We start from the raw sequence: 27039 nt of genomic DNA, 5'->3' as shown, positions 1-27039 counted from the left end.
GATCAATCTTTCACTCTTACTTGGAATGCAGGATATGCTTTTTATGTTTTCCTCTTCATATAACCAGAGTAGTTTGATCCTCCCACAGCTTTTTTACCTTCTCTCCCCTTTGCTCTCTGTCTGTCAGTCTCTTTATTTCCCTAGAAGAGGACTTCAATGCCTCTTAGGTGATCTAGCTTAAGTAAGTGTTTGCGGCTGACTAATTTAAGACCAATAGATTATTTTTTTTAAAAAATGATATTTATTAAGGTTTCAAAGAAAAAAATTACATAAATAAAAAAAGAAAACAAGACAGAAATAAGAATAAAAGAAAAATACAAAATTCAAAAAAAGATAAAAAACACTTAAAAAGAATACATCAATCTTTCCACCTTACATTCATTTCCTTGCTTCCCTGACCTCCTCACACCTCCCTTTTTTGTATTCCAATTCAGTTAGTTAATTCAGCAATTTCTTTCCCTCTTTGTTTTTATCTTAATCCCTTAACTTAATATATTATAACTTTGGATTCTCACCTATTAATAATCCATTTTTACATACACCTTTATAACATTGCTGCTTAAACCACTTAACTTCATTCTGACATCATTCTAACATTCATTAATTTTGCAATATTTCTGTAAATAATCTTTAAATTTCTTCCAATCTTCTTCCACCGACTCTTCTCCCTGGTCTCGGATTCTGCCAGTCATTTCCGCCAATTCCATGTAGTCCATCACCTTCATCTGCCATTCTTCCAGAGTGTGTAGATCTTGTGTCTTCCAATACTTTGCAATAAGTATTCTTGCTGCTGTTGTGGCATACATAAAGAAAGTTCTGTCCTTCTTTAGCACCATTTGGCCGACCATGCCCAGGAGAAAGGCCTCTGGTTTCTTCAGAAAGGTATATTTAAATACCCTTTTCATTTCATTATAAATCATCTCCCAGAAAGCCTTAATCCTTGGGCACATCCACCAAAGGTGAAAGAATGTACCTTCAGTCTCTTTACATTTCCAACATTTATTATCGGGCAAATGATAGATTTTTGCAAGCTTTACTGGTGTTATGTACCACCTGTATATCATTTTCATAATATTCTCTCTTAAGGCATTACATGCCGTAAACATCATACCTGTGGTCCATAACTGTTCCCAGTCAGCCATCATTATGTTATGTCCAACATCTTGTGCCCATTTAATCATAGCAGATTTCACTGTTTCATCCTGTGTATTCCATTTCAACAGCAAGTTATACATCTTTGACAAAATCTTAGTTTTGGGTTCTAGCAGTTCTGTTTCTAGTTTTGATTTTTCCACCTGGAAGCCAATTTTCTTGTCCAAATTGTATGCCTCCATTATCTGATAATAATGAAGCCAGTCTCGCACTTTGTTTTTTAATTTCTCAAAACTCTGCAATTTCAGTCTTATATCCCTCTTGTTCCAAAATTTCCCAATATTTTGGCCATTTGACCTCCATATTGAGCTTTTTCTGAGCTTTTGCTTCCATCGGTGACAGCCACCTTGGGGTTTTGTTTTCCAGTAGATCCTTATATCTTATCCAGACATTAAACAATGCTTTCCTGACAATATGGTTTTTAAATGCTTTATGTGCTTTGACCTTATCATACCACAAATATGCATGCCATCCAAATACATTATTAAAACCTTCTAAATCCAAAATGTCTGTGTTTTCAAGAAGCAGCCATTCTATCAACCAGCAAAAAGCTGCTGATTCATAATAAAGTTTAAGGTCTGGCAGGGCAAATCCACCTCTTTCCTTTGCATCCGTTAGTATTTTAAATTTTATTCTAGGCTTCTTGCCCTGCCAGACGAATCTAGAGATATCTCTCTGCCACTTCTTGAAACAGTCCATTTTGTCCAAAATTTGCAGTGTTTGGAACAGAAACAACATTCTAGGCAATACATTCATTTTTATCGCAATAATAATAATAATAATAATAATAATAATAATAATAATAAATGTTATTTATATCCCGCCCTCCCCAGCCGAAGCTGGGCTCAGGGCGGCTAACAACAATCAAAATACGGCCTAGCAGTGAAAGCTTCAAATTTGACCAAATTTCTAAGTCTTTTTTCACTTCAGCCCAGCATTTTTCGTAATTGTCTTTGAATAGATTCCCATTTTTTGCTGTCATGTTAATCCCCAGGTATTTCACTTTCTTAACCACTGTTAAACCTGTCTCATTCTGAAACCTCTCTCTCTCAATCAATGTTAAATTTTTCTCTAAGACCTTAGTTTTTAACTTATTCAGTTTGAATCCTGCAGCCTGACCAAATTCTTGAATCAGTTCCAAAACCCTTTTAGTACTAGATTCTGGCTCCTGTAACGTCAATACTAAGTCATCTGCAAATGCTCTCAACTTGTACTGTTTAGCCCCAACTTGTACCCCTTTAACCAATTGGTCCCTTCTAATCATATTCAGCAGGACCTCCAGGACCGATATAAAAAGCAATGGGGAGATTGGGCAACCTTGACGTGTCCCTTTTTCTATCTTAAATTCTTCCGTCACCACGTTATTTACAATTAATTTAGCCTTTTGTTCTGAATAAATTGCACTTATACCGTTTTCAAAGCCTTGGCCTACCTCCATCCCCTGTAGGTTCTTCTTTATAAAACTCCAAGAAATGTTGTCAAAAGCTTTCTCCGCGTCCACAAATATCAAAACTGCCTTAGTATTTATGTTCACTTGTAATTTTTCTAAAATATTAATTATATTTCTCACATTATCAGACAAATGTCTACCCGGGAGAAAGCCAGCTTGGTCTTTATGAATCTCTTCCATTAACACTTTTAGTCTTTTAGCCAAAATGTCTGCAAAGATTTTGTAATCCACATTGAGCAATGATATGGGGCGGTAGTTCTTAAGCTGCGTCTTTCCAGTCTCTGTTTTCGGTACAAGTGTAATATACGCTTCTTTCCACGACTCTGGTGCCCTTTCCCCACCCATTATTTCGTTACAGACTTCCTTCAAAGGTTGTACTAACCATTCTTTTAAGGATCTGTAGTATTTAGAAGTCAGTCCATCCGGTCCTGGAGATTTACCTAGTTGCATATTCTGAATGGCACCTTCTACATCCTGTTCAGTTATTTTATAGTTCAGCATTAATTTATTTTCCTGAGAGATTTTTTGTAATTCATTTGTTTTCAAAAATTGATCTAAATCAATTTCTTTCTGTGGTCCTTGTGTATATAGTTGTTTAAAGTACCTCTGGAAACAGTTTCTAATCTCAGCTGGGTTCTGTATGTTCCTTCCTTCCACTTCTAAATTGGTAACCGTATTTAATTTTTGTCTTTTTTTCATTTGCCAAGCCAACAATTTCCCACATTTATTAGCCGACTCAAATGTCTTTTGTCTCATTTGTTTGATTTTCCATTCTATCTCCTGATTCATCATTTTCATGTATTGTACTTGATGTAACTTTAATTCTCTCAAAATCTCTTGCGACTTTGGTTTTGCTCTCAATTTCTTTTCAGTTTCTTTTATTTTCTCCAATATTTTATCCTTCTTCTCATTTTGGATTCTCTTCTTTAATACGTTCTGTTGTATCAAGAACCCTCTCATAACAGCTTTGCTTGCGTCCCAGATTACTCTTTTTTCCACATTGGTATTCATATTTATCTCAAAATAATCTCTCAAGGTTTTTTGGGCCTTCTTAATCACTTCTTCATCTCTGAATAAGGTGTCATTCATCCTCCATCTGAAGGAACCAGTTGATATTAGTTTCATCTCCATCCTCACAGCATTGTGGTCAGAGCAGGTTTTTGGGCAGATTTCCACTTTTCTTGTCTTTGGTGCCATTCCTCTAGTTACCCATATTTGGCCAATTCTTGTCCATGTCAGTTTGGCTTCAGAGAAGAAGGTTCCACCTAAACATTAGGAAGAACTTCCTGACAGTAAGAGCTGTTCGACAGTGGAATTTGCTGCCAAGGAGTGTGGTGGAGTCTCCTAATTTGGAGGTCTTTAAGCAGAGGCTTGACAACCATATGTCAGGAGTGCTCTGATGGTGTTTCCTGCTTGGCAGGGGGTTGGACTCGATGGCCCTTGTGGTCTCTTCCAACTCTGATTCTATGATTCTTCTATGATTCCCTCTCTGGCCAAGGGATTCTTTGTCCTCCAGATATCAACTAAGTCCAAGTTGTCTCATCTCAAAAAAGGTTTTCGGTAGTCTGCCGTCCTTAGTGACTACCTGTCTTTGTGCCTTGTCCATATGCGTAGATACCACTCCGTTCATGTCTCCCATCAAAATCACATTATAATCCAAATAGTCCATCAAGGTCTCATGCAACTTTTTAAAGAATTCAGATTTCCCCTCGTTTGGTGCATAAACTCCTACTATCAAAATTTTCTCTCCTTGTGTTTGAATTTCAATTGCCACAAATCTTCCTTGGTCATCTTTGAAGATAAATTTTGGTAATAGTCTCTCCTTTGCATAAATCACTACCCCTCTTTTTTTTACCTTGTCCGAAGAAATAAACTCCTGGCCCAGTCTTTTGTTGATCAATACTTTCCTGTGTAGCCTTGTTACATGTGTTTCCTGTAAACAAATCAAGTCCAATTGTTCCTTTTTTAATAAATGAAACACAGTTTTCCTTTTCTGAGGGGAGTTGAGACCATTACAATTCCAACTTAATAGTTGCAGAGCCATGATGTAGTTACTTTACTTCTCCTCCAACTGCACCAAGTGCCTGTTCCTGTTCTGTCAGTGGTATCACCTTCTCCAGGCAGTCTTTTAATTCAGGAGGTAATCTTGGTATGTCTAAAATTCCTCTTTCTAGTGCTCTTAACTCTTCTCCAGCTTCTTTCTGCAGGTCTTCTCCGTGGTCTCTCAAAAATCTTTCTTTGTCGTCCTCTGATCTTATTTTTATCTTTCTCCCTTTCTAGCTAAAGGATAGGCCTTGGGGGAATTCCCACCTAAAGATGATTCCGTTGCTTCTCAGCAGGGCGACCAAATCTCTATAATTGGACCTAAGGTCCAGAAGATATTTGGGAATGTCCTTAAATATCTCCATTCTTGACTGATGTATTTCCAAAGTCTTCTGAAAGTGCAGACTCAAGATTTTATCTCTCTCCTCTTTTGTTCGGAGGGTAATCAAACAGTCTCTCACCCTGTTCTTCTTCCCTCCTCTTCCAAGCCTAAAAGCACTCACTATCTTAAAGTTTTCCTTTTCCAAATCTGGGTTCCAAAAGTCTGCAAATTCCTGCGTAAGAAGGTCAGTCAGATTGTCTTTCTCAAGTTCAGGTACGGCCCTGATCCTCAAATTCGTTTGCTTCTCTTTCAATTCAATCATAGACAATATTGACCTGCGGTCTTCAAGTTGTTTATGTATCGGTGGTATCTTCTCTTCTACAGCAGTTGCTATTTCCTTTGCTTCTTCAGCTGTCTTTCGGGTCAAGGTAGATTCCTGTAGTAATTTCTCAATAGTTTCTGTGTTAGTATTTACCTTCTGTCCCAAATTGTTAATACTTGTGGTGTTTTGATCAATTTTAACTGATGCTTCAGCTACTTGTTTACTTATTCTTTCCAAAGATTCATTAATTTTACCTAATGCCTGAGCCAAAACATCTTCAGATGCCATTCCTTTGGGTTTAGATTGTACCAATGCGGCTCCTGTTGGTAATCCAGAAGGACCAGATGTTGATGCTCTTTGCTGCAGCCCAACGTCTGGACGAAATGATCTACCAGACCTCATTGTTTTTTCCTGAAGCAAATCTATTTTCTCCTTTCCATCTGCCATAACACTCTAGATAAGGCCCAAGGTCGATCCCACGATCAGAATTTGTTTTGAAGTGGAAAATTCCCCTGGCCCGGCTGTTATTGTAACAATTTCAAACTTCCTCTAGGGGGACACAGTAGCAGTCAAGAGTTGTTGCTTTAAAATAATTAACCTTTTTTCTTTTAATCCCCCAATTCACAAAAAAGACGACAGTTTCAATTTCAGTTGTTTTCCAGTTACTTTAAAACCAGGAGAAGCCAGCCAGAAATATTGTATCTCACTTGTATCTCACTTGCAGAGTTAGCTGTCAAAGAGTACTTTCACCAACAGCGCATTTCACAGTACGGCATTCTCATTGTTCACTGGCATCCCGTTCCCAGGTTTAAGCGGTGGATTTTAGCTTCCTTTTCTCTCGTTTTGCAGGAAAATACAGTTCAGACCTTTCCCCCCTCCTCTCCTGCAATCAAGGGGGGAAATCGCTTGTTTGATGTTAGAATTATAGTCTTTTTCAAACGTCTTTCAAGGTTTTCGCTTACAAGTTCATTGCTTTACTCTGTTTACAAAGAACGGAAGGCAGACTTCCTGTTTATGCCTCTCCGCTTCGGTATCAAATTACTTCTTTGTTCCTTTGTTTCCCAAATTAGCCTACTCACGGATAGTTGTTTTGTAGCCAAATTGTCACAGGAAAAAGGCAGCGCTCTCCGGTAACGGCTGTGCGGCTTTGCTCCACGGAAGAAGCAGTTGACTCACAGCACCGCGCCGCTTCCCCGCTCCGCTCCGGAACCCGTAATCGGGCTCCTTCGCAAGTTGGGGGGCGCAAAAGGTGCCTGTGATTTTTTCAAGGGTCTCCGCTTCGCCGCAACGGAACAGACCCGATTCCCATAGAGCTGGTCCCTCCGGATCAGAGGGAGTCCGCCATTACCGATGGCGCCACCCCGGAAGTAAGATACTTACCTGGCAGGGGAGACACCTTGATCATGTAAGACCAATAGATTAAGTGACCTTGTCAGTTGGTAATGTTGCTTGTTAAGGTGGTTCTCATTCAAGGGGGTCAGAGCCTGGTCTTTGGCATTGGTTGAAGAGGGCCCTGGCTTTGAGCTAAGCTCCACTGGTGCTTGCTCACATTTGGCTTATTCATTTTGTTTTGTAGGCCAAGATAAAGCAGAAATTGCGGGAGATTGAAGAAAACCAAAAACGTATTGAGAAGCTGGAGGAGTATATTGCTACTAGCAAGTAAGGGCAAGGAAGGGGCCACATAATATTGGGGATGTGTGCCTTAGGCAGACTCTGGTGGGGAAAGGATAAGGAAGTTGGGCTCTGTTTTGGGATTGCTTAGGAGGCCCACTCTACAAGTCATCATATTAGTCCCTCCCAGCACAGTGCAACCAAGCCTGATGCAGGCATGGAGTGATCAGGGAGTTCTACTGCTCATTCTTTAGGCAGTCCTTGGAGGAGCAAAAGAAGCTGGAGGGGGAGCTGACGGAGGAGGTAGAGCTGGCCAAGCGCCGGATCGATGAGATTAACAAGGAGCTGAACCAGGTGATGGAGCAGCTGGGGGATGCTCGCATTGACCGGCAGGAGAACAGCCGGCAGCAGCGCAAGGCTGAGATCATGGAAAGCATCAAGCGCCTCTACCCTGGCTCTGTGGTAAGTGTAGAAGAACAATAGCAAGCTCAAGGCAGAGCCGAGCGTATAAGGCAGAGGGTGGGTGGGGTAGAATTGGAGGCCAGGGCCCCTCCTTGCCTCATTCCATTTCCTTGTTTCCCACAGTACGGGCGCCTAATTGACCTCTGCCAGCCGACCCAGAAGAAATACCAGATCGCTGTCACCAAGGTCCTGGGCAAGAACATGGATGCCATCATCGTTGATTCAGAGAAGACTGGCCGGGACTGTATCCAGTACATTAAGGAGCAGCGAGGAGAGCCTGAGACCTTCCTGCCCCTTGACTACCTTGAGGTGAGGCCTAACAAGGCCTAGGCATGGTGGTGGATTACTACAGAGATAGATAAATCTCCATGTTTGTGCTAGCCTGCCGATGATCAGGTGGTATCTTTTTCCCTACCCCGCCACCTGTTCAGCTCCCAGCACTTTCTATAGGTAGCTCCCTCAGACTGATTCTGAGGTAGGATTTGCACAGAGCTCCTGCCCAAGGGACTCAGTTTTCCCCCTTTTGCTCCTTCCCATGTAGCCACCTCGCTTCAACGATAAGCTGCTTTTAAAACAAAGGTATACATGTAAAGTTATAAAGGTGATGGGGATGGACTGCCTCCACTTCAGCGGCTGGAGTAACTTTGAGTGATCTGCAGACTGACATAAGCTTGTCACTTTGCATCTCTGCCTTACCCCTGAGCCAAAACGCCTATATATTGCAGGTGAAACCGACAGATGAGAAGCTCCGGGAGCTGAAGGGAGCCAAGTTGGTGATTGACGTGATTCGCTACGAGCCGCCTCACATCAAGAAGGCCCTGCAGTACGCTTGCGGGAATGCCCTTGTGTGTGACAATGTGGAGGATGCCCGTCGCATTGCCTTTGGAGGGCACCAGCGTCACAAGGTCTGAGAAATCTTGCGAGCCACTCTTAAGTTTCTTGCCTCTCAGCCTCCTCCAGAACTACAAACACAGTCCCAGTCAAGATTCTACAGCAAGGAACCTTGAATTTCTGTTCACTGCATAGATGTATTACAGACTAAGAAAATGTGCTGGTATTTCCTTTATTTGGTTTCTGCTTTTTCTAAAAGGACACCAAAGCCCCAGCTTCTTGTTAATGAAAAGCTTCCTCTGGTCTTTACAGCCAGGAGGGCTAGACACTTTTAATGAAAATTTAAAGATGAGATTTTTCAGGATGCTAAATTGTGCACTCAGTTCCCAGTTTGGTGTTTGCACAGAACTGCAGAACACCCTTGGCCCTGTCTTTGCTGTAACTCAAAAAGTGCTGCTTCCTTCTGCATATTGTTACTGTAGTCATCACTAGCTGTGGGTGACTGATAGCCAAGACCTGAGGTGGCTGCTGCTTCTTGGCGTGACTTGCTGTGTTCCCTTCTTCATCCTTTTCCAGACTGTAGCCCTGGATGGGACCCTCTTCCAGAAGTCTGGGGTGATCTCAGGAGGTGCCAGTGACCTGAAAGCCAAGGCCAGGCGCTGGGATGAAAAGGCTGTGGACAAGCTAAAAGAGAAGAAAGAGAGGCTGACAGAGGAGCTAAAGGTTGGAATGGCTTTTAGTTGCCAAGTTCTGCTACAAGCTCTTGATAGCATCAATAGAGAAATGTTGACTGAGAAGAATTTGGGGCATCATTGAAGGTCCCAAGCTAAAAATGCGCCAGGGCTCATTTGGGATGCTCAGGGGGTCTAACAGGGATAGGGAGCACAACACCAAAAAAAGGGGACACTACAGTCCTACAGACATAATTACAGGGTGCCTATCCAATCTCAGGGATTTGGTCTCCATCAGAACTCATAGCAGTTCAGATAGAGATTGAGCAGACTGATGGAAGAACAAGGTGAGAGAAGTAATGGGGTGTTTTGCCAGGCAAGAGTGGGATATTGAGGAGAACAAGACAAGAGGCGTCATTTTGGCTGAAGGGGTGGGCTTAACACAAGCTTTCCTTATGTTGCTCACCAGAAATCCTTCTTCCTAAAGCTCCTTCTTGTTTCTGGTTTTGTCGGATTTACTGGCTTTCCATGAATGCCTCTCCCCAAATGTGGATAATCTGGCAGTATTTAACTTTGTTTATATTTTTAACAGGATTTATATACCACTTAATTGTAAATAAGACCTCTAAGCTGTTTACAAAGAATACAAAATACATATTAAAATTGTCAGCAAAAAGCAAAGTTAAAATCAAGTTTCAAGAAAATCAAAGTACAAATAAAATCAACAGTTAAAGTATACAGTGTAAGCTAAAATTCCAGTTAAAATACTTGTTAACTTTTCATGGAGATACATCAAACCACTGAGCACTTTAAAAGCAGTAATTTTCAAGACTGGGAGAAGTGACAGTCAAGGCAGTGAGTACTTCCTTGTTCCTTACTTTCTCTCAGAGCCTGACAAGAGTTTATGGTTTGGAAAGAGACTTTCAGACAGGAATTAAAAATGATTGAATGTTCCTCTCTACAAAAATGGCTCCCTGAATTTGTAACCTAGCACATAAAAGTGAAGTCTAGGCTATGGATGGTTGTTTTCTGTCTGTAAAAGTATTCAGTTGTATAAATTCCCAGTTGTAGTTTGAAGTGGTGCAACGCAGGCAGATGATTACCACCTCTTAGGCTGTCTTCCTCAATACCCTTCCTAAAAAGTAAGTCCCACTGGGGACTTCTGTGAAAACAGGCTTAGGATTATACTGCATGTGCATCACTGGCTGCATTTGCATGTGATATAACCTTTAGCATTACAAGGACAAGTCACAGTGAGCTCTCCCTGCTGCCGTCCCCGTTATGACTGCAAGGAGTTCAGAAGCTTTTGCTTCTTTTACATTAACCACTGCTTATCTTGACGTCCAAATCTGGGGAAAGTATGGTTAGTCTCATCCAACCAAGTGGAAACAAGCCAATTTCAAAACCAATTTACAAAGTTAAGATTAACTGCAGCTTAGGAGTTCAAAGTAATGGTACAAACTATGGTTAATCTAAAACAAAAGTGGAAGCTTCCATTCTCCGTTTGGCCGTATTGGAGTAGGAGAGGTGGAAGCACTTGAGCTGTAACTCATCTACATAACATGAAACTACGTTTTAGCATTGCACGCAAACTGGGCCACTAGATCTTCGCAATTGTGTGTGTTCAGTTAAATAAATTTTATTAATTTTCAATTACAAAAAATCCAATATATGCCACATTGTATCAGTGCCAATTCACAATTCCAATTCAAATATAATTAAACAGCCAATTACATAAACATATTGTTTTTACTCCTGCGTGCTAGATTTCAGGGTACGGCATTTTTGTTTTCATTCTGCTTCCAAAAGTTTGTTTAATCCAATTCCATTCAATCTTAATCACAATCCCTTACCCACAGCTACAATGTTTTTAACATTTGTATTAAAACATTTAGTATTCGTATTAAAACATTTACTGATTTATATTCCTGCAAGAAAAGTTCTGTAATCCTTAATAGTACATAAATGTATCTTTTCAGGGGACTGGGTCTAGCTACCTGTCGGGGAGTTGTTTTCAGCTTTCTGAGACAGCATTGGGGCTCCTCCTTTACGCCTTATGAATTTATTCCTGGAATTTAGCTGCTTCACATTGGCTGCAGCATAACAACAAAATTGTTTTCTCATTCCATTATTCTTTTTGCACCCCACTCCCCCTACATCTCCTTTTCTCATTTCCAGGAGCAAATGAAAGCCAAGCGGAAGGAGGCAGAGCTGCGCCAAGTCCAGTCCCAGGCCCATGGCTTGCAGATGCGTCTGAAATACTCCCAAAGTGACTTGGAGCAAACCAAGACCCGTCATCTTGCTCTCAATCTCCAGGTATGACGGCTTGCTGGGACCATGCATCCTTCAGGCCTCCAACTTCCAAGGTAGCTCTCTGAGTTTTGTAGGGGATGCTACCTCTTGCCTTAGAGCTACAGCAGTAGGTGCAGCAGAAGATGCTTGGGGGTGTTCATTTGGAGGGCTGTCCTGTGCAACCATCAAAGACTACCAAGGTTGGGCATGCAAGTTCACCCCTGTACTGGATATAAACTCTGAAGCCCCAGTCTTGCCATGATCAATTTGCTTGAGAGAGATTCCTACCATCAGTCCCTCAGTTCCTTCTGAATTATATCCCTAATAGAATGCTCTACCCAACAGGAAAAGTCCAAGCTGGAAAGTGAATTGGCCAACTTCGGGCCCCGCATCAATGACATCAAACGCATCATCCAGGGGAGGGAGCGTGAGATGAAGGAGCTCAAGGAGAAGATGAACCAGGTACGATGGATCAAGACAAAGGGCTAGACCCTGTTGTTAATGCTTGTTACTTTTATTTATTATTATTACTACTATTACTTTTATTATAAATTATTACTATATATTTCTATCCTACCCTCAATCCCAAAAGAGCCTAAGGTGGTTGTGTAACTTCTTAAGGAAAATCTATACAATGACTAATGTATCTGCAGCGGTCTTTGTCAACATAGTGCACCTGCAGGCTGTACTGATAAGATTTGTAGTCCCAAAATATCTGGGGAGCACAAGGTCAATAATGTCTGCTGAACAACTACATATCTAAGCAATATAAAAATCATCTCCACAAGAAGCTGCTGAATCTCAAACAACATCCAGTTTCCAAATGCCTCAGCAAAGAAAAAATCTTCAGCTCATGCCTAAATACAACATGGGGGACAAATGCCCTTATCTGAGGGAGGCGGTGTCCACAGAGAATGCTCTGTTTTGGGTCACTGTCCCATGAGCTGTACTCATTTGAGATGCCACCAGCAGGGGCTTCCTGCATATCTTAAAGCACAGTGCTTGGACTTCAAGACTTATAGGGCAATACCTTGAAATGGGCTTGTTGGCTCAAAAGTGGTGAGTGTTGCTTTTACGACCAATGACAGAGTCTCACCTTACTGCCCTGCTTAAAAGGCTGAGAGCCACATTTTACATCAGCTGCAGCTTCCAGACCATTTTTAAGGGGAGCTCCATTTGGAGTGCATTACAGGAGTCACTAGTTAACACTCCCAAATCAGACTCTTAAGCTTAAGTCAAGAAATAGTATTCTCTATGAAATTGAATATCAGTATACATATCAACAAAAGACTGAGTTAAGCATTTGAAAAATCCATTGAAATCAAACATTAGAAGTTCATCTTAGATTGAGTAGTTCGCAAGTATCTGTGGCTTTGCACAAGGTTTTGTATTTTTCTTAGAAGATTGATATAGAATGTATAATTACTTTGGTAATTATTGTGTGTATATTAGTTGCCAACGTGTTGCATGAGTTGTTGTACTACTCCTACTCCTATACTAGGCTGAGCTAGCTGAAAGGGAGGTTCCAGAATGGGAACTAGCCTGGAAGGGGCAGGACAGAAAAGTCTGAGAAAGGGGGGTTATCAGAAGGCTACAGCAATGGCAGGTGTTGGGAAAAGAGTGATGTAGGTGACCTGGTCTGGACATTCATCTTCTGTTCTGGTGGCTTTGAAGCTGTGTTCCAGGAACTCAGAAAGTGGAACACAGGTATGCCTAGTAATAAAAAACTCTGGGTCTTAGAAATTTATCTGGATTCCTTATTCATGGATGACAAAAAGCTAGGCTGCCCACCAATACAGATCTTTTGCAAAGCACAAACTGGGCAGTGGCGTTCAGATGTGTTTTAGGGCGCACTGTTCGCTAATGTGGGGATTGGCCATAACTCTGTAGTAGACCACATGCGTTGCCTACAGGAGGTTCCAGGTTCAATCTCTGGTCTCTTCAGTCAAAAGGACCAGGTATCAAATGCTGTGTAGGCTCTCAGACCCTGCAGAGCCACTAGTAAGCCACAGCCAGCCAGAATAGGCAGTAGTGGGCTAATATGAACAAATAGTCTGACCTAGGATAAGGCAGGCTGCTGGTATTGGAGCCCAGTCAGCCTTTCCAGCACAGGCTGCCTTGACTGTGTGCCCCAGAATCATCACACACAGGCTGTGTGGCATTCCAATCAATGTGGGAAAAGTTTCCTGAAAGTGGAAATTTGGTGTTAAAAAACCCACTCGGAACTACTCTGCTCCATCTCATCCTGCTCCTCTCACTTTAGTTTCTTCCCATCCTTGCCAGGTAGAAGATGAGGTATTTGAGGAGTTCTGCCGGGAGATTGGGGTAAGGAACATCAGGGAGTTTGAGGAGGAGAAGGTGAAACGCCAGAACGAGATTGCCAAGAAAAGGTAACCAGCCCAACTTTGTGCCCTCATGAAGTCTCCCAGGTTGAAGAATATGGAAGCTGGGTGAATGCATGGATGGGTTTGGATCTGAGACCCAAATTTAACCCCTGTCCCTCTGCAGGTTGGAGTTTGAAAACCAGAAGACCCGTCTGGGCATCCAGCTGGACTTTGAGAAGAACCAGCTGAAGGAGGATCAGGACAAAGTGCACATGTGGGAGCAGACGGTCAAGAAAGATGAAGCTGAGATAGAGAAACTCAAGAAGGTGCCAGGGTGGGCCGATGGTGGCTAGGAGGGTTTGGTCCAGCAGTTACAGGTGGCTTGAAGGTGGGGAAGAAGGCAGTAGAGTCTATGGTCGAGCTCATAGTCTCTCTGTTTCTCTCTGCCCCCCACTTAAGGAGGAACAGCGGCACATGAAGATCATTGATGAGACCATGGCACAGCTGCAGGACCTGAAGAACCAGCACTTGGCCAAGAAATCTGAGGTGAACGACAAGAACCATGAGATGGAGGAGATTCGGAAGAAGCTGGGCGGGGCCAACAAGTGAGTCTTGGCTTCTGGAGGCAGAGGGTAGGGAATGTAGGAAGGGAGGCTGTGGAGGGATGCTTGATAACCTTTCCCCTTTCTCTAAGGTGGGAAGTTTGTAAAATGGCTGGAGGTGAATCCTGTGCTGGATCTGACCAAATGCAGTAGCGTCCTCCTTCTAGGGGCAGCCAGCCAGAAGCCTCTGGGACAACTCCCCTAGGGGTTGTCCCTAGCATCTAGTCCTTGGAGGTTCACTTCCTCTGGACAGGAAGGTTCTGTTTAACTCTTGTAGTTGATAGCTGTTGATGGCAAACATGTCTCTATATTTCTCTTCTTTTTTTATTTGATTCAATTTAATATTTATACTAAATATTATCAATATTGACTTTGGCTCTCAGGGAGATGACTCACTTGCAGAAGGAAGTGACAGCCATTGAGACCAAGCTGGAGCAGAAGCGCAGTGACCGCCACAATCTGCTGCAAGCCTGCAAGATGCAGGACATCAAACTGCCCCTCTCTAAAGGCACCATGGATGATATCAGTCAGGAGGAGGTAAGCAGAGTGTCCCACGTATAGCAGAGGGTGGGTATGAGGCCCAAGCAGGAGAGTGAGATGGTTCTCTTTTGTTTTGATTTGGGTGCAGGGTGGCTCCCAGGGGGAGGAGGCAGCCAGCAGCTCACAGAGGACTTCCAACATGTATGCGCGAGAAGCTCTCATTGAGATTGACTACAGTGACCTCTCTGAGGACCTGAAGGTGAGCTTCCCCTTGGGTCTGCTCTTCCTGGGGAATAGCTGGGGGAGGGGGGAGGTGGCCTTTTGTCCCCAGTGGCAAGTCCACAAAGCAAAAATGTACATGTGTTCAGGTCACTTATATATTCTTTTACTTATTTAAAATATTTATGCCCTGTCATTCTGTCAAATGATCTACGAGGTGGCTTCAATCCAAAATAAAAGCTGCATTTAAAACCAGCATAATAACAGAACTGCAAGGCAGAATGAACAGTAATAAATTAAAAATGAGTAAGAAAATGCTGGAACATTGTTTATTTGTTAGCTTCCCCCAATCCCTACAAAAACATAAACCAAAAGCTTTAAAGTACTTCCACAAGTCCCTTAATGAGGAAGCCTGGGGAGTTGCTCTCAGGAAGGAATTCCAGATTCTAGGTGCACATAAATAACACCGGCAGCACTGGTAATGGGGGAATTCAAAGCAGCATCTTCAAAGTTGCATCTGAGTGAATGGGCTGGTTCACGTAGGCCTTTACATTCCTGATTCTGCTTTATAGAGGGTTCTCCTCCACTTGTCAATCTTCCCCTGATTCTTCAGGGATAAAATGGGGCTGTCTTCCCTATGTTCTTTGTCATCCACATGTCATCATCCCTTTTGTCTCCGCTGAACCATGGATGATCCGCGTGCCTCATATACGTAAGTTTGGAACTTCTGTTTAGAAAAAAATGTTTTTATTATCTTTTAACTTTGCAACCTGACTTTCTCTTTACCTGACCCTTTTGTTCTTAAAGAAGTCTTTAAGAAAATTGGAATCTGGAGTTGATTGTGTACTCTGACCTCTCAAGGATCGCTCCTGCATATGCCATAACAATTGTCCATGCCACAGATTGAGTTAATGGGCAGGGGAAAGGGATCCTGCTTGGACTGTGCCCCAGCGGTGATGGCAGAGAGTTTGCTAGAAGGGCCTTTCTCTCCCATATAATTAGCCCCAAAGGTCCTGAGGATTCTCACCCCAGACTTCGGTTGGCTAGAGAGGGTAGTGGCATAGGCGCGTCACTAAGGCAGATGCATCTGGGTTCTCTGGAAATTTCTGGGTTTGTGGGGGGTGGGGTGGGGATGATGACTATTAGAGTCTCTGGCTGCCTGAACCGCCTCCCATCATTCCCGCCTACAGGATTCCCAGGCTGAAGATGAGATCAAGCAGGAGATGAACCAGCTGCAACAGAAGCTGAATGAGCAGCAGAGCATTTTGCAGCGGATTGCTGCTCCTAATATGAAGGCAATGGAGAAGCTGGAGAGTGTGCGGGACAAGTTCCAGGAGACCTCTGATGGTACTGGATCCCCCTCCTGACCTCTCTTTAGAGTGCTGGGGACCTGGGCCGAGGGCTTCTGCTGGAGGGCTGGGAAGACCCGTGCTCACACTTCTTCCTTTGCTCTGGTAGAATTCGAGGCTGCCCGGAAACGTGCCAAGAAAGCCAAGCAGGCATTTGAACAGATAAAAAAGGAGCGCTTTGACCGCTTCAACTCCTGCTTTGAGTCAGTGGCCACCAACATCGATGAGATCTACAAAGCCCTGTCACGAAATAGCAGTGCCCAGGTGAGGACACCCCTGGCCTACCATGGACAGCTAACAATGTTATAAACGGTTCTTGTGTGTGACCCATGTTTTGACAAACATTAAAGCCAGGGAACCTAAATTCTGAGTTGAGCAAAGCTGAATTCTGCGTCCGGTATGAATCGGATAAATGGAGGAAATTTGCACAGTGTCTTATTTTATAGTGTCCTTCCTGCTAATATTTACTCTTTAGCATCATTTATTCTGTGCTTTTTATTCACGTGGAGAGGCAATAAGCTGTTCCCCTGCTTTCAGAGATCTCAGCAGGCAGCACCCACTTACATCAAAGCATACCTCCTGACCCATGGGAGCTAGCAACTTGCTGTCCTATCTTTTCTCATTTTTCAAACAATTTTAAATAGAGCAGAGATTTTCAGGAAGTCAAATTCAACACCTAGAGCCGCATTCAGCGCTTTTTATGTATCTCCACGGAATTGTACCATACATACAGACAAATACTATGATGTTCAGATATTTTAGGGATTATTATGGGTGCCATTTCTTTAAAATTGGATGAACCCTATAAAGAGTGTTTGTGTTTTCCTCCCATGATCAACCAAAGGTTGTTTTATTGTAAATGGAAGCCAATTTACTACAAACTGAAAATCAAAATTCCATTAACCATGGGAATCAGATTTTGAGAGTTCACTACCAACAGATTATAGAAATTGTGTTCATGCAAATTTGCTTTCTAGTTGCAAACAGAATTGTCTTCTAAAACATCAGTCTAAACCCCAGAAGACTGATTACAGCCTAGCTACTGTTCTTTTTATTCATATGCAAAATATGCTATTTATTCATGTGTTGGGCTTTGAAATGCTGTCCCATATTGTCATCAGACAAATTGTACCAACTGGCATTCGCTTGAGCCTTCTAGTGCCATGCTTTGCGGAGTCAAGCTCCTGTGTGCGTATTCCATGCTGCAGGGGGAACTGTGCATGCTGCCTCAGTCAAAGCAGCTGCAGGAGCACACTTTTTTGCTTGCTTGCTTGCTTTCTGAGGAGTGGGGGACCTAATCAAGCCCTCATTACCCCTAAATAGATGATGGACTCTGTTGTCAGCCAGCTCCTCAGGGGTGGCTTTTTGCCACTATATTTGATTATTTTTAATAATGTGCCACGTTTCTTGGCTTGCTGAGTTATATTATAAGTATCCAAATTAGTTTGAATTCCACAATACTGTTGTTGCCCAGAAGCCTCTGAGGTAGCTGTCAACCCACCCCTCTTGGGTGTATTGGACTAGCAAAGCCCTAATACATCCATCTTTCCATCTTCCCTTACAGAAATTTATTTTCATAGGGTCTGGCTCTGTTTCATCATACTGTGAAATTGATCTAAGCAGCTGTCTTACAGCACATTAGATCATCAGTCCACTTAGCCCATCCATCACTGTCAGCGCTGACTGGCAGCGGCTCTCTGATTCCAGAAAGCCTGGAATTTTCCCCAGCCCTGCCTGGAGATGCCAGGGGTTGACCTGGGAGTTTTTCAATGCAAAACATGTGCGCTACCCCCTGAGCTCTGGCCTTCCCCATTAAAGATGGTTCTGAGGTATTGACCACTGGTGTGAAGATTTCTGATTGTCTCCCTTCATCCCTTTTTCTCTAGGCCTTCCTAGGCCCCGAGAACCCAGAGGAGCCTTACTTGGATGGCATAAACTACAATTGTGTAGCCCCTGGCAAGCGCTTCCGGCCCATGGACAACCTGTCTGGTGGGGAGAAGACAGTGGCAGCCTTAGCTCTACTTTTTGCCATCCACAGGTAAGGTCAGCCTTTTACTAAGGGGGGAGGGAGGGACATTGCACACTGCAAAGGTTCACAGTCTCGTGTTCTCTCCAGCATCTGCAGCGGATGGGTAGGAAAGGCCTCTGCCAGAGATGCTGAAGAGCTGCTGGTCTTGGTGGACCAGTGGTCCATCTCTGTACAAGGTGGCTTCATATTGCTGGCTCTCTCTCTTTATCCACAGCTACAAACCTGCTCCATTTTTTGTCTTGGATGAGATCGATGCTGCTTTGGACAACACCAACATTGGGAAGGTTGGTAGGAGGCTAAATCAGATGGGGCAGCTGGACATTACTGGATCAGATTTGAAGAAAAGCAAAGGAAGGGTTGGGCTGATCAGTTCTCCTTTTCACCCTTCTCCCTCTGACATCCCCACAGGTGGCCAATTACATCAAGGAGCAATCTACGTGCAACTTCCAGGCCATTGTTATTTCCTTGAAGGAGGAATTCTACACCAAGGCCGAGAGTCTCATTGGTGTCTACCCTGAGGTATGGAAGTGTAACAGAGAATTATATTTCAGTGCTGCTGACACCTGTCCACTGCCTGCCTGTATTAATGACAGTAATGTGTTTGTATCCCCCTCTGACATCCATTCCTTTTTAAACCTTGTACAATCTAGAGAGATGAAGGCCTCAAAATGAGGTGACCTTGCCATGAAGGAAGGTGAAATAGGGTTGGGCGATGTATGGATTTCAGATTGGGATATATCAGCAGCTAAATTCTGCGGTAGGGATGCAGGTGGCGCTGTGGGTTAAACCACAGAGGCTAGGGCTTGCCGATCAGAAGGTTGGCGATTCGAATCCCCATGACGGGGTGAGCTCCCGTTGCTCAGTCCCAGCTCCTGCCAACCTAGCAGTTCGAAAGTACGTCAGAGTGCAAGTAGATAAATAGGTACCTCTCCAGCGGGAAGGTAAATGGCATTTCCATGCACTGCTCTGTTTCACCAGAAGCGGCTTAGTCATGCTGGCCACATGACCCGGAAGCTGTATGGCGGCTCCCTCGGCCAGTAAAGCGAGATGAGCGCTGCAACCCCAGAGTTGTCCATGACTGGACCTAATGGTCAGGGGTCCCTTTACCTTTACCTTTTTTAATTCTGTGGTATACTGATACAGTTGTACCTCGGAAGTCGGAACAGAATCCATTCCGGAAGTCCATTTGACTTCCAAAACATTTGGAAACCAAGGTGCAGCTTCCTGCAGCCAATTGGAACCCACGGAACCTGCGTTGGATGTTCGGGTTCTGGAGAACGTTCGCAAACCGGAACATTCACTTCTGGGTTTGCGGCGTTTGGGAGCCAAAACGTTTGTCTTGCAAGGCGTTCAGCTACTGAGGTACGACTGTGTATCACAATGTCTGAAATGTAGCTGGTCGCTTCTTCTTCCCCACCTTAGGGGAGGAAGAAGCAGTCAGACACATCATCCAGGCTTTCAGCTGAGCAAGCCCCTTAATGTACCACTCTGGCTCCACGCAAGCTGGAGGGTAGGGTCACAGGGGCTTCCTTAAACTGCTCAGCTGGGAGGTGGGAAGGCTCTCACCCCCCAGCTGAGCAAGGCCCAGTACTGCTCTGGCTCATGCAAGCTGGAGGGTCTCGGGCTCCTTTAAACTGCTCAGGTCGGAGCAGAAAGGTTCCTGCCTCCCAGCTGAGTAAGTCCATCTGTCTGCATGTTTGCCTCCACACGAGCAACCGGCCGCTCTCTTACTCCTGACCACCGCTGCCAGCACAGCAGAGACAGGCGGACAGGAGTGAAATGTTCTAGCAGTGGCTGGGGGACTGCGATGTGTTGCCAACTCAAAAACTCTGAAACCGGTATTGCAATCTGAACGTAGTATCAGTTTCAGACAATAAGTTGCAAAATCGCCCAGCTCTAGCCCAGAGAAGGGGGTGTTGGGGCACCATTAAAGGCAGCAGCTTAGGAGGCAAACACTTTTTGGGGAAATTCTCTGGCAGGCGCCTCCTTTCAGGGCCTGGGGATGCTAGTCTGCATAGAAGCCCTCGAGGGAAGACTTCAGGCATAAGTCTGTGGGGACAGTTAGGTTGCAGTTGCTCAGTGACAAGTGAAAGGTCGCTCTTTTTACGTGCTCAGAGGTGCTGGTTTTTTATTACCTCATATCTGCTTTAGTTTTTTGTTTCAGAGGAGAGATGACCAAAAAATGGAGGGGGTGATAACCAAATGAATGTTTGGAAATATTACAAAGTTTAAAAAGAAACAGAGGCGTACCTAGGATCCCTTGCACCCTTGGCAAGGGGGCTGTGGTCGGATGGGGAGGCCGTTCCAATAAAAACCACTTTACTGCAATAGTCACATTAGAAATTACTACATTTTACACAACCCAAGTACTCAAAGCTTCCAGAGTGAGGACGAGGCAAGGAGGAAGGGTGAAAGAATTCACACACCTTTGTGCTGCAGTGTGAGACGGGCAGAAAGCTTCTCCCGTGTTTGGTTTTGCCATGATAGCAGCAGCACGTTGCTGCACACATAAAATCATGTGCTTCATAGTCTGATAGGTGATTTTTGCAGGGGGTCCGTCTGGGCCTGTGCCCCCAGCAGGGGATGGTTTCACCAACCCCTAGATACTCCTCTGAAAATAAAGAAGGGTGGGATTAGAAGACTAAGATAACCTGCCGTACAGTTGGTTTCCCCACTCCCCTTCTCCTAAAAATCCTGCTCCCTTCTTGTCCAAGGACAAGAGTGACTCATGGGAGCCTGTTTGCCCTCAGGAGGGCTGCTCTGTTGGGGTGATCTATGAGAGTAAAGGAGCAGCTGTCACATGACTTTCCCTTTCTTCCCACAGCAAGGAGACTGTGTCATCAGCAAAGTCCTGACCTTTGACCTCACCAAGTATCCGGATGCCAATCCAAACCCTAATGAGCAGTAAAAGCAGAAGAAAGAAGCTGGACACCAAGGCTCACTGTTTTTTTCAAAACCTTCCTCCGTTGCTCCCCTTTCTGTCCTCCAAAGGCCTTAACTGTTGTCTGCCCTTTATTTATCCTACAGAATGTTTAGCGGGTTTGGGAAGGGTAAGGGTTGAGGGACTGGGGTATTACTGATGACGGTAGGATAGCATTTTTGTGTGCTTAATAGCAGATTGTTCCTCCAACTGTAGCTGTAGAGCAACAGCGCCCTGTTTTTAAAATAAGAAGTCAGCATCTCTTATTGCTGGGGATGGGAAGAAAAAAGGAGGAATGTTGTTCCTCCCTTGTACCTTAATTTGCTTTTAAAACTCTTTATAGGACCAAAATCATGGTGGGTTCAGGAGGATTCCTCCTGTGCCAAGCTCTCACCTGTTAAGGTGTGGCTTCAGATCTTGCTTTTTTCTAGCCTGATATCATGTGTATATGTGTTTGTGTGTGATTGAAATTAAAATATGTTACTTCCATCCTCTAGTAGTATTCTTGTAGCAGATCATGTGGGAGGGGAAGGTTGGTGAGGTGGGGACGGTGGTGGGAGAAGGCACATGAATTCCTTCTGCCAAGGTGTGCCAAGGTTGGGCCAGTGTCACCAAGCCTCTTGAACATTATTCTACACACACATCCCCACCCCATAAATCCTGGAGCTTGCATGAGTGCTGACAAATATGTCAGGGATGGATGCAATTTACTAACAGGGTCCTTATGCATACAGTTCAGGGGAAGGTGTTTGGTTTTTTCCAAGGCAAAGACATATCTGATACCAATTTGTTGTTTGCTAGCAACTGAATTGCATTGTAATTTTGCAAGGGGCAGTCAAACTGTTATAATGACACTCCAGATGTTCTGATTTGACCTAGAGCCGTTGCTGGCCTTGATGGACCTGTTAATTCAAGGGATTATAATAAAAACCATGTATATGTCATTTCTTTAAAAAACCAAATCTTAAAATTCTGTGCCCAATCAAGCAAATTCTCTACCAATGAAAGCTGAATTCTACAGTATATATAGTTTGAGCTGCGTATATCTATTTTTACATGATTCTGGATAGTTCTTCATAGAATTGTAGAGTTGGAAAGAACCCCAAGTATCATTTTGTCCAGAGCTTTCCAAACTTTTCATGTTGGTGATACACCTTTTAGACAAGCGTCATTTCGTGACACAGTGATTCAGTTTTACTAGCAAACTGGAGGTTCAACTAACCCCTTTCTAGTCCCAGGTGGAGCACAGGGAGCATTCGTGTGACACAGCTACACACTGCAGCCGATACACTAATGTGTCACGACACAGTTTGGAAAGCACTGATCTAGTCCCAACGCCCTGCAATGCAGGAATCTCAACTAAAGTATCCATGTTGGATGGTCATGCAGCCTCTGCTTAGAAACCTCCAAGGAAGGGGAGTCAACCTCCTGTGGGAGTCTGTTCCACTGTCAAACAGCTCTTACTGCTGGAAAGTTCTTCCTGATGTTTAGTCGGAATTTCCTTTCATAGAATCATAGAATCATAGAGTTGGAAGAGACCACAAGGGCCATCGAGTCCAACCCCCTACCAAGCAGGAAACACCATCAGAGCACTCCTGACATATGGTTGTCAAGCCTTTGCTTAAAGACCTCCAAAGAAGGAGACTCCACCACACTCCTTGGCAGCAAATTCCACTGTCAAACAGCTCTTACTGTCAGGAAGTTCTTCCTAATGTTTAGGTGGAATCTTCTTTCTTGTAGTTTGGATCCATTGCTCCGTGTCCGCTTCTCTGGAGCAGCAGAAAACAACCTTTCTCCCTCCTCTATGTGACATCCTTTTATATATTTGAACATGGCTATCATATCACCCCTTAACCTCCTCTTCTCCAGGCTAAACATGCCCAGCTCCCTTAGCCGTTCCTCATAAGGCATCGTTTCCAGGCCTTTGACCATTTTAGTTGCCCTCCTCTGGACACGTTCCAGTTTGTCAGTGTCCTTCTTGAACTGTGGTGCCCAGAACTGGACACAGTACTCCAGGTGAGTACTTGAAGCCATTGGTTTGTGTCCTGCCCTCCACAACAGGAGAAAACAAGTTTGTTCCCTCTTCCATGTGACAGCCTTTAAGATATTTAAAAATATATCTCCTCTCGGTCGCCACTTTTCCAGGCTAAAGATGCCCAGCTCCTTCAACCGCTCCTCATAAGGCTTGGTTTGCAGACCCTTGATCATTGTGATCTCCCTCCTTTGCACATGTTCCAGTTGTCAATATCCTTAAATTGTGACACCCACAACTGGACACAGTATTCCAGGTGTGGTCTGATCAAGGCAGACTATTTCCCTTGAGCTGACCTTGACCTGTTGATGCAACCTAGAATAGCATTAGCTTTTTTCCCTGCTGCATCACACTGTTGACACATGTTAAGCTTGTGGTTCACCAAGACCCCTAGATCCTTTTCACATGTACTTCTGGCAAGCCAAGTGTCCCCCATCTTATATTTGTGCAGCTGATTCTTCTTGCCCAAGTGTAGAACCTGACATTTGTCCCTTTTGAATTTTTGTTTGTTTGTCTGGGCTCAGTTCTCCAATCTGTCAAGGTCATTTTGAATTCTGATTCTGTCTTCTGCAACATTAGCTACCTATTTAGCTTCATTTATCCTGACTTTGCTGATGATGGGAAGTTATGGGACTTTGTGGCATACGCCTTGCTTTGCACCACTGGAATGCTGTGGCTTTTATGAGTGGCACATTCTTCACTTGCATCTATCTAGTCATAGAGAATAGAAGATGCTCTTTTAAAAAATGAATAAACATTGAAATCCTTAGCTGAATTTTGCTCTTGGTACCATTGTGTGTGCTTCTGTAAAGTCATGGCATACACATACTTCTGGGTATTGCTCACCAACCTACTCTTGGATGCTTTAGTTGAGATTCCTGTGTTGTAGGGGGTTGGACTAGATGACCCTTGGGCTTCCTCTGCAATGCTATGATTCTACTCCAACTTGGTGCCTTCCAGATGCTTTGGACCGCAACTCTTGTTGGCCAGGTGGGCTGGAGCTGACGGGTGCTAGAGTCGAACATCATCAGTTGGAGAACTACAAAATTGTAGTTGCCCTATTTCCTCCTTTGGTCTAAAAACCACTTTGAAGTCACATTTTGAGGGAGCTACTGATCTAGAGCAGGGGGTGGGGAGCCTGTGGCCCTCCAGATATTGGACTCCAGTTTCCATCAGCTCCAGCCAGCATGGCCAATGGTCAGAGTTGTAGTCCAGCAACCCTGGAGAAGCCATGGGTTTCCTATTTCTGATCTATAGTCACACAAAAAGTAGGCACTTGGATAGGCTTATATTTTAAAAATTCCTCACTTAGTTAATATGGAAAGAATCAAGTTTCAAGGCCGAGGGGCTGAGCATGGAAACTCGTAGACAATGCTTGGTGACATCTGAGAAGCCAGAAGGGCAGCTGAGTTGGATCCTGGTGGGCAAGGAAGGGGGCTTCAGTCGTTTCCCTTGCTCCTCCCCTTTCCCTAAATGAAAGCAAAGATCTAATCAGTGCTTTTCTTCTAGAAAAAAGGCGCCAGCATTGCATATCCTTGGGTTCCCCCAGAAAAAACACACACGATGTAATTAATATTCTGCTATTTCAATATTTGTCCTGAAATTTGAATATCTGATGCGACCAAACAACATTCTTTCAATGGTGATACGTTCCCGTGGTGGCGGTGGCTGCTTTGCACAATTGTCTGCCTCATTTGCCCACACTGCTGCTGCTGCTGCTCAATCCAGCTGTCTGTGGGTTTGTTATGGAAGTTCATGACATCATGTCGGCTTATAGTATTGTGACATCAACAGAATCGTAGATTGTTATAGCCAATGGGATCAAAAGACAATAAAAGCAACAACAATAAATGGAAAATGGGGCCAGGAATGGTTCAGAAAATGTTAACGGATTATCTCACTATCATCCCTGACCATTGCCTATGCTGGTTGGGACTGGGGGGGGGGGGGTTGTAGCCCAAAACGTCTGAAGGGCACCAGGTTGGGGAAGACTATACATGAGCGTGAGAAACGGAGTACAGAAAGGACAAATCACACAATCCCATTATCTTGGCTTAGCCCTAGGCTGGTTGAAGAATTTGGGTGGACTTGGTGCCCAATTTCCACTGAAAATATGGGTCCTATATGCCATTAGATTGCCTTTATACTGCTAGGGTACTCTCCAAGCCAAGGCTAGGTTCTGTTTTCCAGTGGCAACTAAGCCTGGAGACCGTAGGGACTGAAGCCAACACATTCTAACTGAATAGATAATTGCTCACAAGGCCTTACTTTGTGGGTGTAGTTATGACCCTGTCAAATGTTCCTGGGAACAGGTCAAAGGATGGTCTTCAAAGCAATTTGGTGAGTCTTGGAAGATAACACATGGGAGGCAATGTGAGGTGAGATCTCTACCTACGACACAGGGCAGCTAGGAAGTAAGGCTCCTTTGCAGGAGCAATGGATTGCCTCAAGAAGAGTTTGCTGGTGTTGACTGTGATAACAGAAACAGGTCCTGAGGATCAGTGACACTATGGGCACTTGGCAGCCTGCTTACTCTTAGCACCAGTGGAGCACACTTCGATGCCATAGAAACCACTGATGTCAATCCCGTGATTAAATGTTGGGGTTTTCTGTCAGGAAGATGACAGGTGAGGGCAAAGCTGGCTTGCTCTATGCACTGCAGATTCTCCTACATCCCACAGAAAACCAGGAGTCATTTGCTTCTCACAGGCTTGGAGGACATTTTGTTCTGTCAAGGGTTGCCGTTTCCCATCAAGGGCTGCAGTCAGAGCCCCGGATGGGCAAAGCACCTCCACTCCCACCCCCTTCAGCAGCATGAAATGAAGCCACGGCGGTCATTTCCCCACTCCTGGCTGGGTTGACAGCGATACAGAGGCAGAACATATTCTGCTGTCTTATCTCTGCTCAGACCTCTGGCTTTGTGGCTCTGCAGTGGGAGTGGAAATGAACCCTGGGGGTGGGCAGGTGGCATAGGAGCCAGCTCCTAGGAGCCTTGGGCGCTTGAACCCTAACCCTAACCCATAATAAAATATTTGAGAGGGCCACCCCTCCCCCCAAGTTGATGGGCATTCCCATTCAAATGGTGTGCATGCACTGAGTCATGTGATGGATTAAGCAGGGCAGGGCTTACCTGGCCCCCCACAATATTTTATTCAAGTTGGCACCCTTGGCAGATGGGAGAGATGGGAGTGAGGAGCTATGGGTTTCTCTGCTTAGTATACAGAGACCTTCTTCTACCCACCCACCCTCTGAATCCTTGTCATGGGGGAATTCTGGTGTGTGGCTGACAGGGGGTGCCAGAAGCCCAGTGCGTCTGGTCTGGTTCTTACCCAGGTGGGAAACCGGCCTGCAGACTGCACAGCACTGGACTGCAGGTGATTTAATGCTGCATTTTTAAAAAGTCCTTGTTCCTTAAAAAACCTCAGTAACTAGCAGAGTGGAGAGGAGGCCAGGCTGCAACAGCCCACATGTCGACTGACCTCCTCAATGAGACCTGAACCCCAGTCAGCTGCAGGATATTTATAGAACCCCTCCTCCCCATTTTCTTGCCTTCTTAATTTAATCCCTTTGCTTTATGGCTTCAGAGTTTTTGAACTGAGACAACAGCACTTTTGCCCGTGTAGCCAACTCATAAATATTTTTTACTGAACCACAAGGAGAGCCTGGGAGGCAGGAACTACTTGCTCCTATGAAGGAAATGAGGTGGGATTATTTAAAATAAGAGCTGGGTAGTGAGAAGAGGGAGAAGTCTGCCTGTTGACACTTAGCTGGGCACGAACTCTGTTCCCTCACAGCACTCAGAGGGCATGGCAAGGAGCTGCTCGTAGTCCAGGTTGCCCTGGAAATTTCTTGCTGCAGTTTTCTACAGGAAGCTTGTAGTTCTCTAAGGTTTGGAATGAGGCGACTTGATGCCGCTTCTTTCATGGAG

General features: G+C 44.3%; 1 protein-coding gene across 2 annotated transcripts in view; it reads left to right on the top strand.

Annotated features, from left to right (window-relative positions):
* SMC1A (structural maintenance of chromosomes 1A) overlaps window positions 1–21568 on the top strand; it is a 33864-nt gene extending 12296 nt beyond the window's left edge. Inside the window, exons 8-25 of one of the 2 annotated variants that reach the window (XR_014520683.1) lie at window positions 6866–6948; window positions 7155–7362; window positions 7486–7671; window positions 8088–8267; window positions 8770–8916; window positions 11043–11180; window positions 11502–11618; window positions 13440–13546; window positions 13665–13806; window positions 13940–14085; window positions 14466–14619; window positions 14711–15493; window positions 15972–16128; window positions 16240–16394; window positions 18017–18168; window positions 18374–18443; window positions 18568–18678; window positions 20984–21568. Coding sequence is in view for 1 of the 2 variants with exons in the window: in XM_083482433.1 (XP_083338559.1) it covers window positions 6866–6948; window positions 7155–7362; window positions 7486–7671; window positions 8088–8267; window positions 8770–8916; window positions 11043–11180; window positions 11502–11618; window positions 13440–13546; window positions 13665–13806; window positions 13940–14085; window positions 14466–14619; window positions 14711–14821; window positions 15981–16128; window positions 16240–16394; window positions 18017–18168; window positions 18374–18443; window positions 18568–18678; window positions 20984–21067 (2439 nt within the window). In the remaining variant the exon portion in view is untranslated. The remainder of the gene's footprint in view (window positions 1–6865; window positions 6949–7154; window positions 7363–7485; window positions 7672–8087; window positions 8268–8769; window positions 8917–11042; window positions 11181–11501; window positions 11619–13439; window positions 13547–13664; window positions 13807–13939; window positions 14086–14465; window positions 14620–14710; window positions 15494–15971; window positions 16129–16239; window positions 16395–18016; window positions 18169–18373; window positions 18444–18567; window positions 18679–20983) is intronic. The other variant, XM_083482433.1, reaches the window with a different exon arrangement.
* The last annotated feature ends 5471 nt before the right edge of the window (window positions 21569–27039 follow it).

The sequence above is a fragment of the Podarcis liolepis genome (genome assembly GCF_965112155.1).
Source record: "Podarcis liolepis genome assembly, chromosome: 17".
NCBI lineage: Eukaryota > Metazoa > Chordata > Lepidosauria > Squamata > Lacertidae > Podarcis > Podarcis liolepis.
Note: the sequence above shows the minus strand (reverse complement) of the source record. Positions and strands in the feature narration are given on the sequence as shown.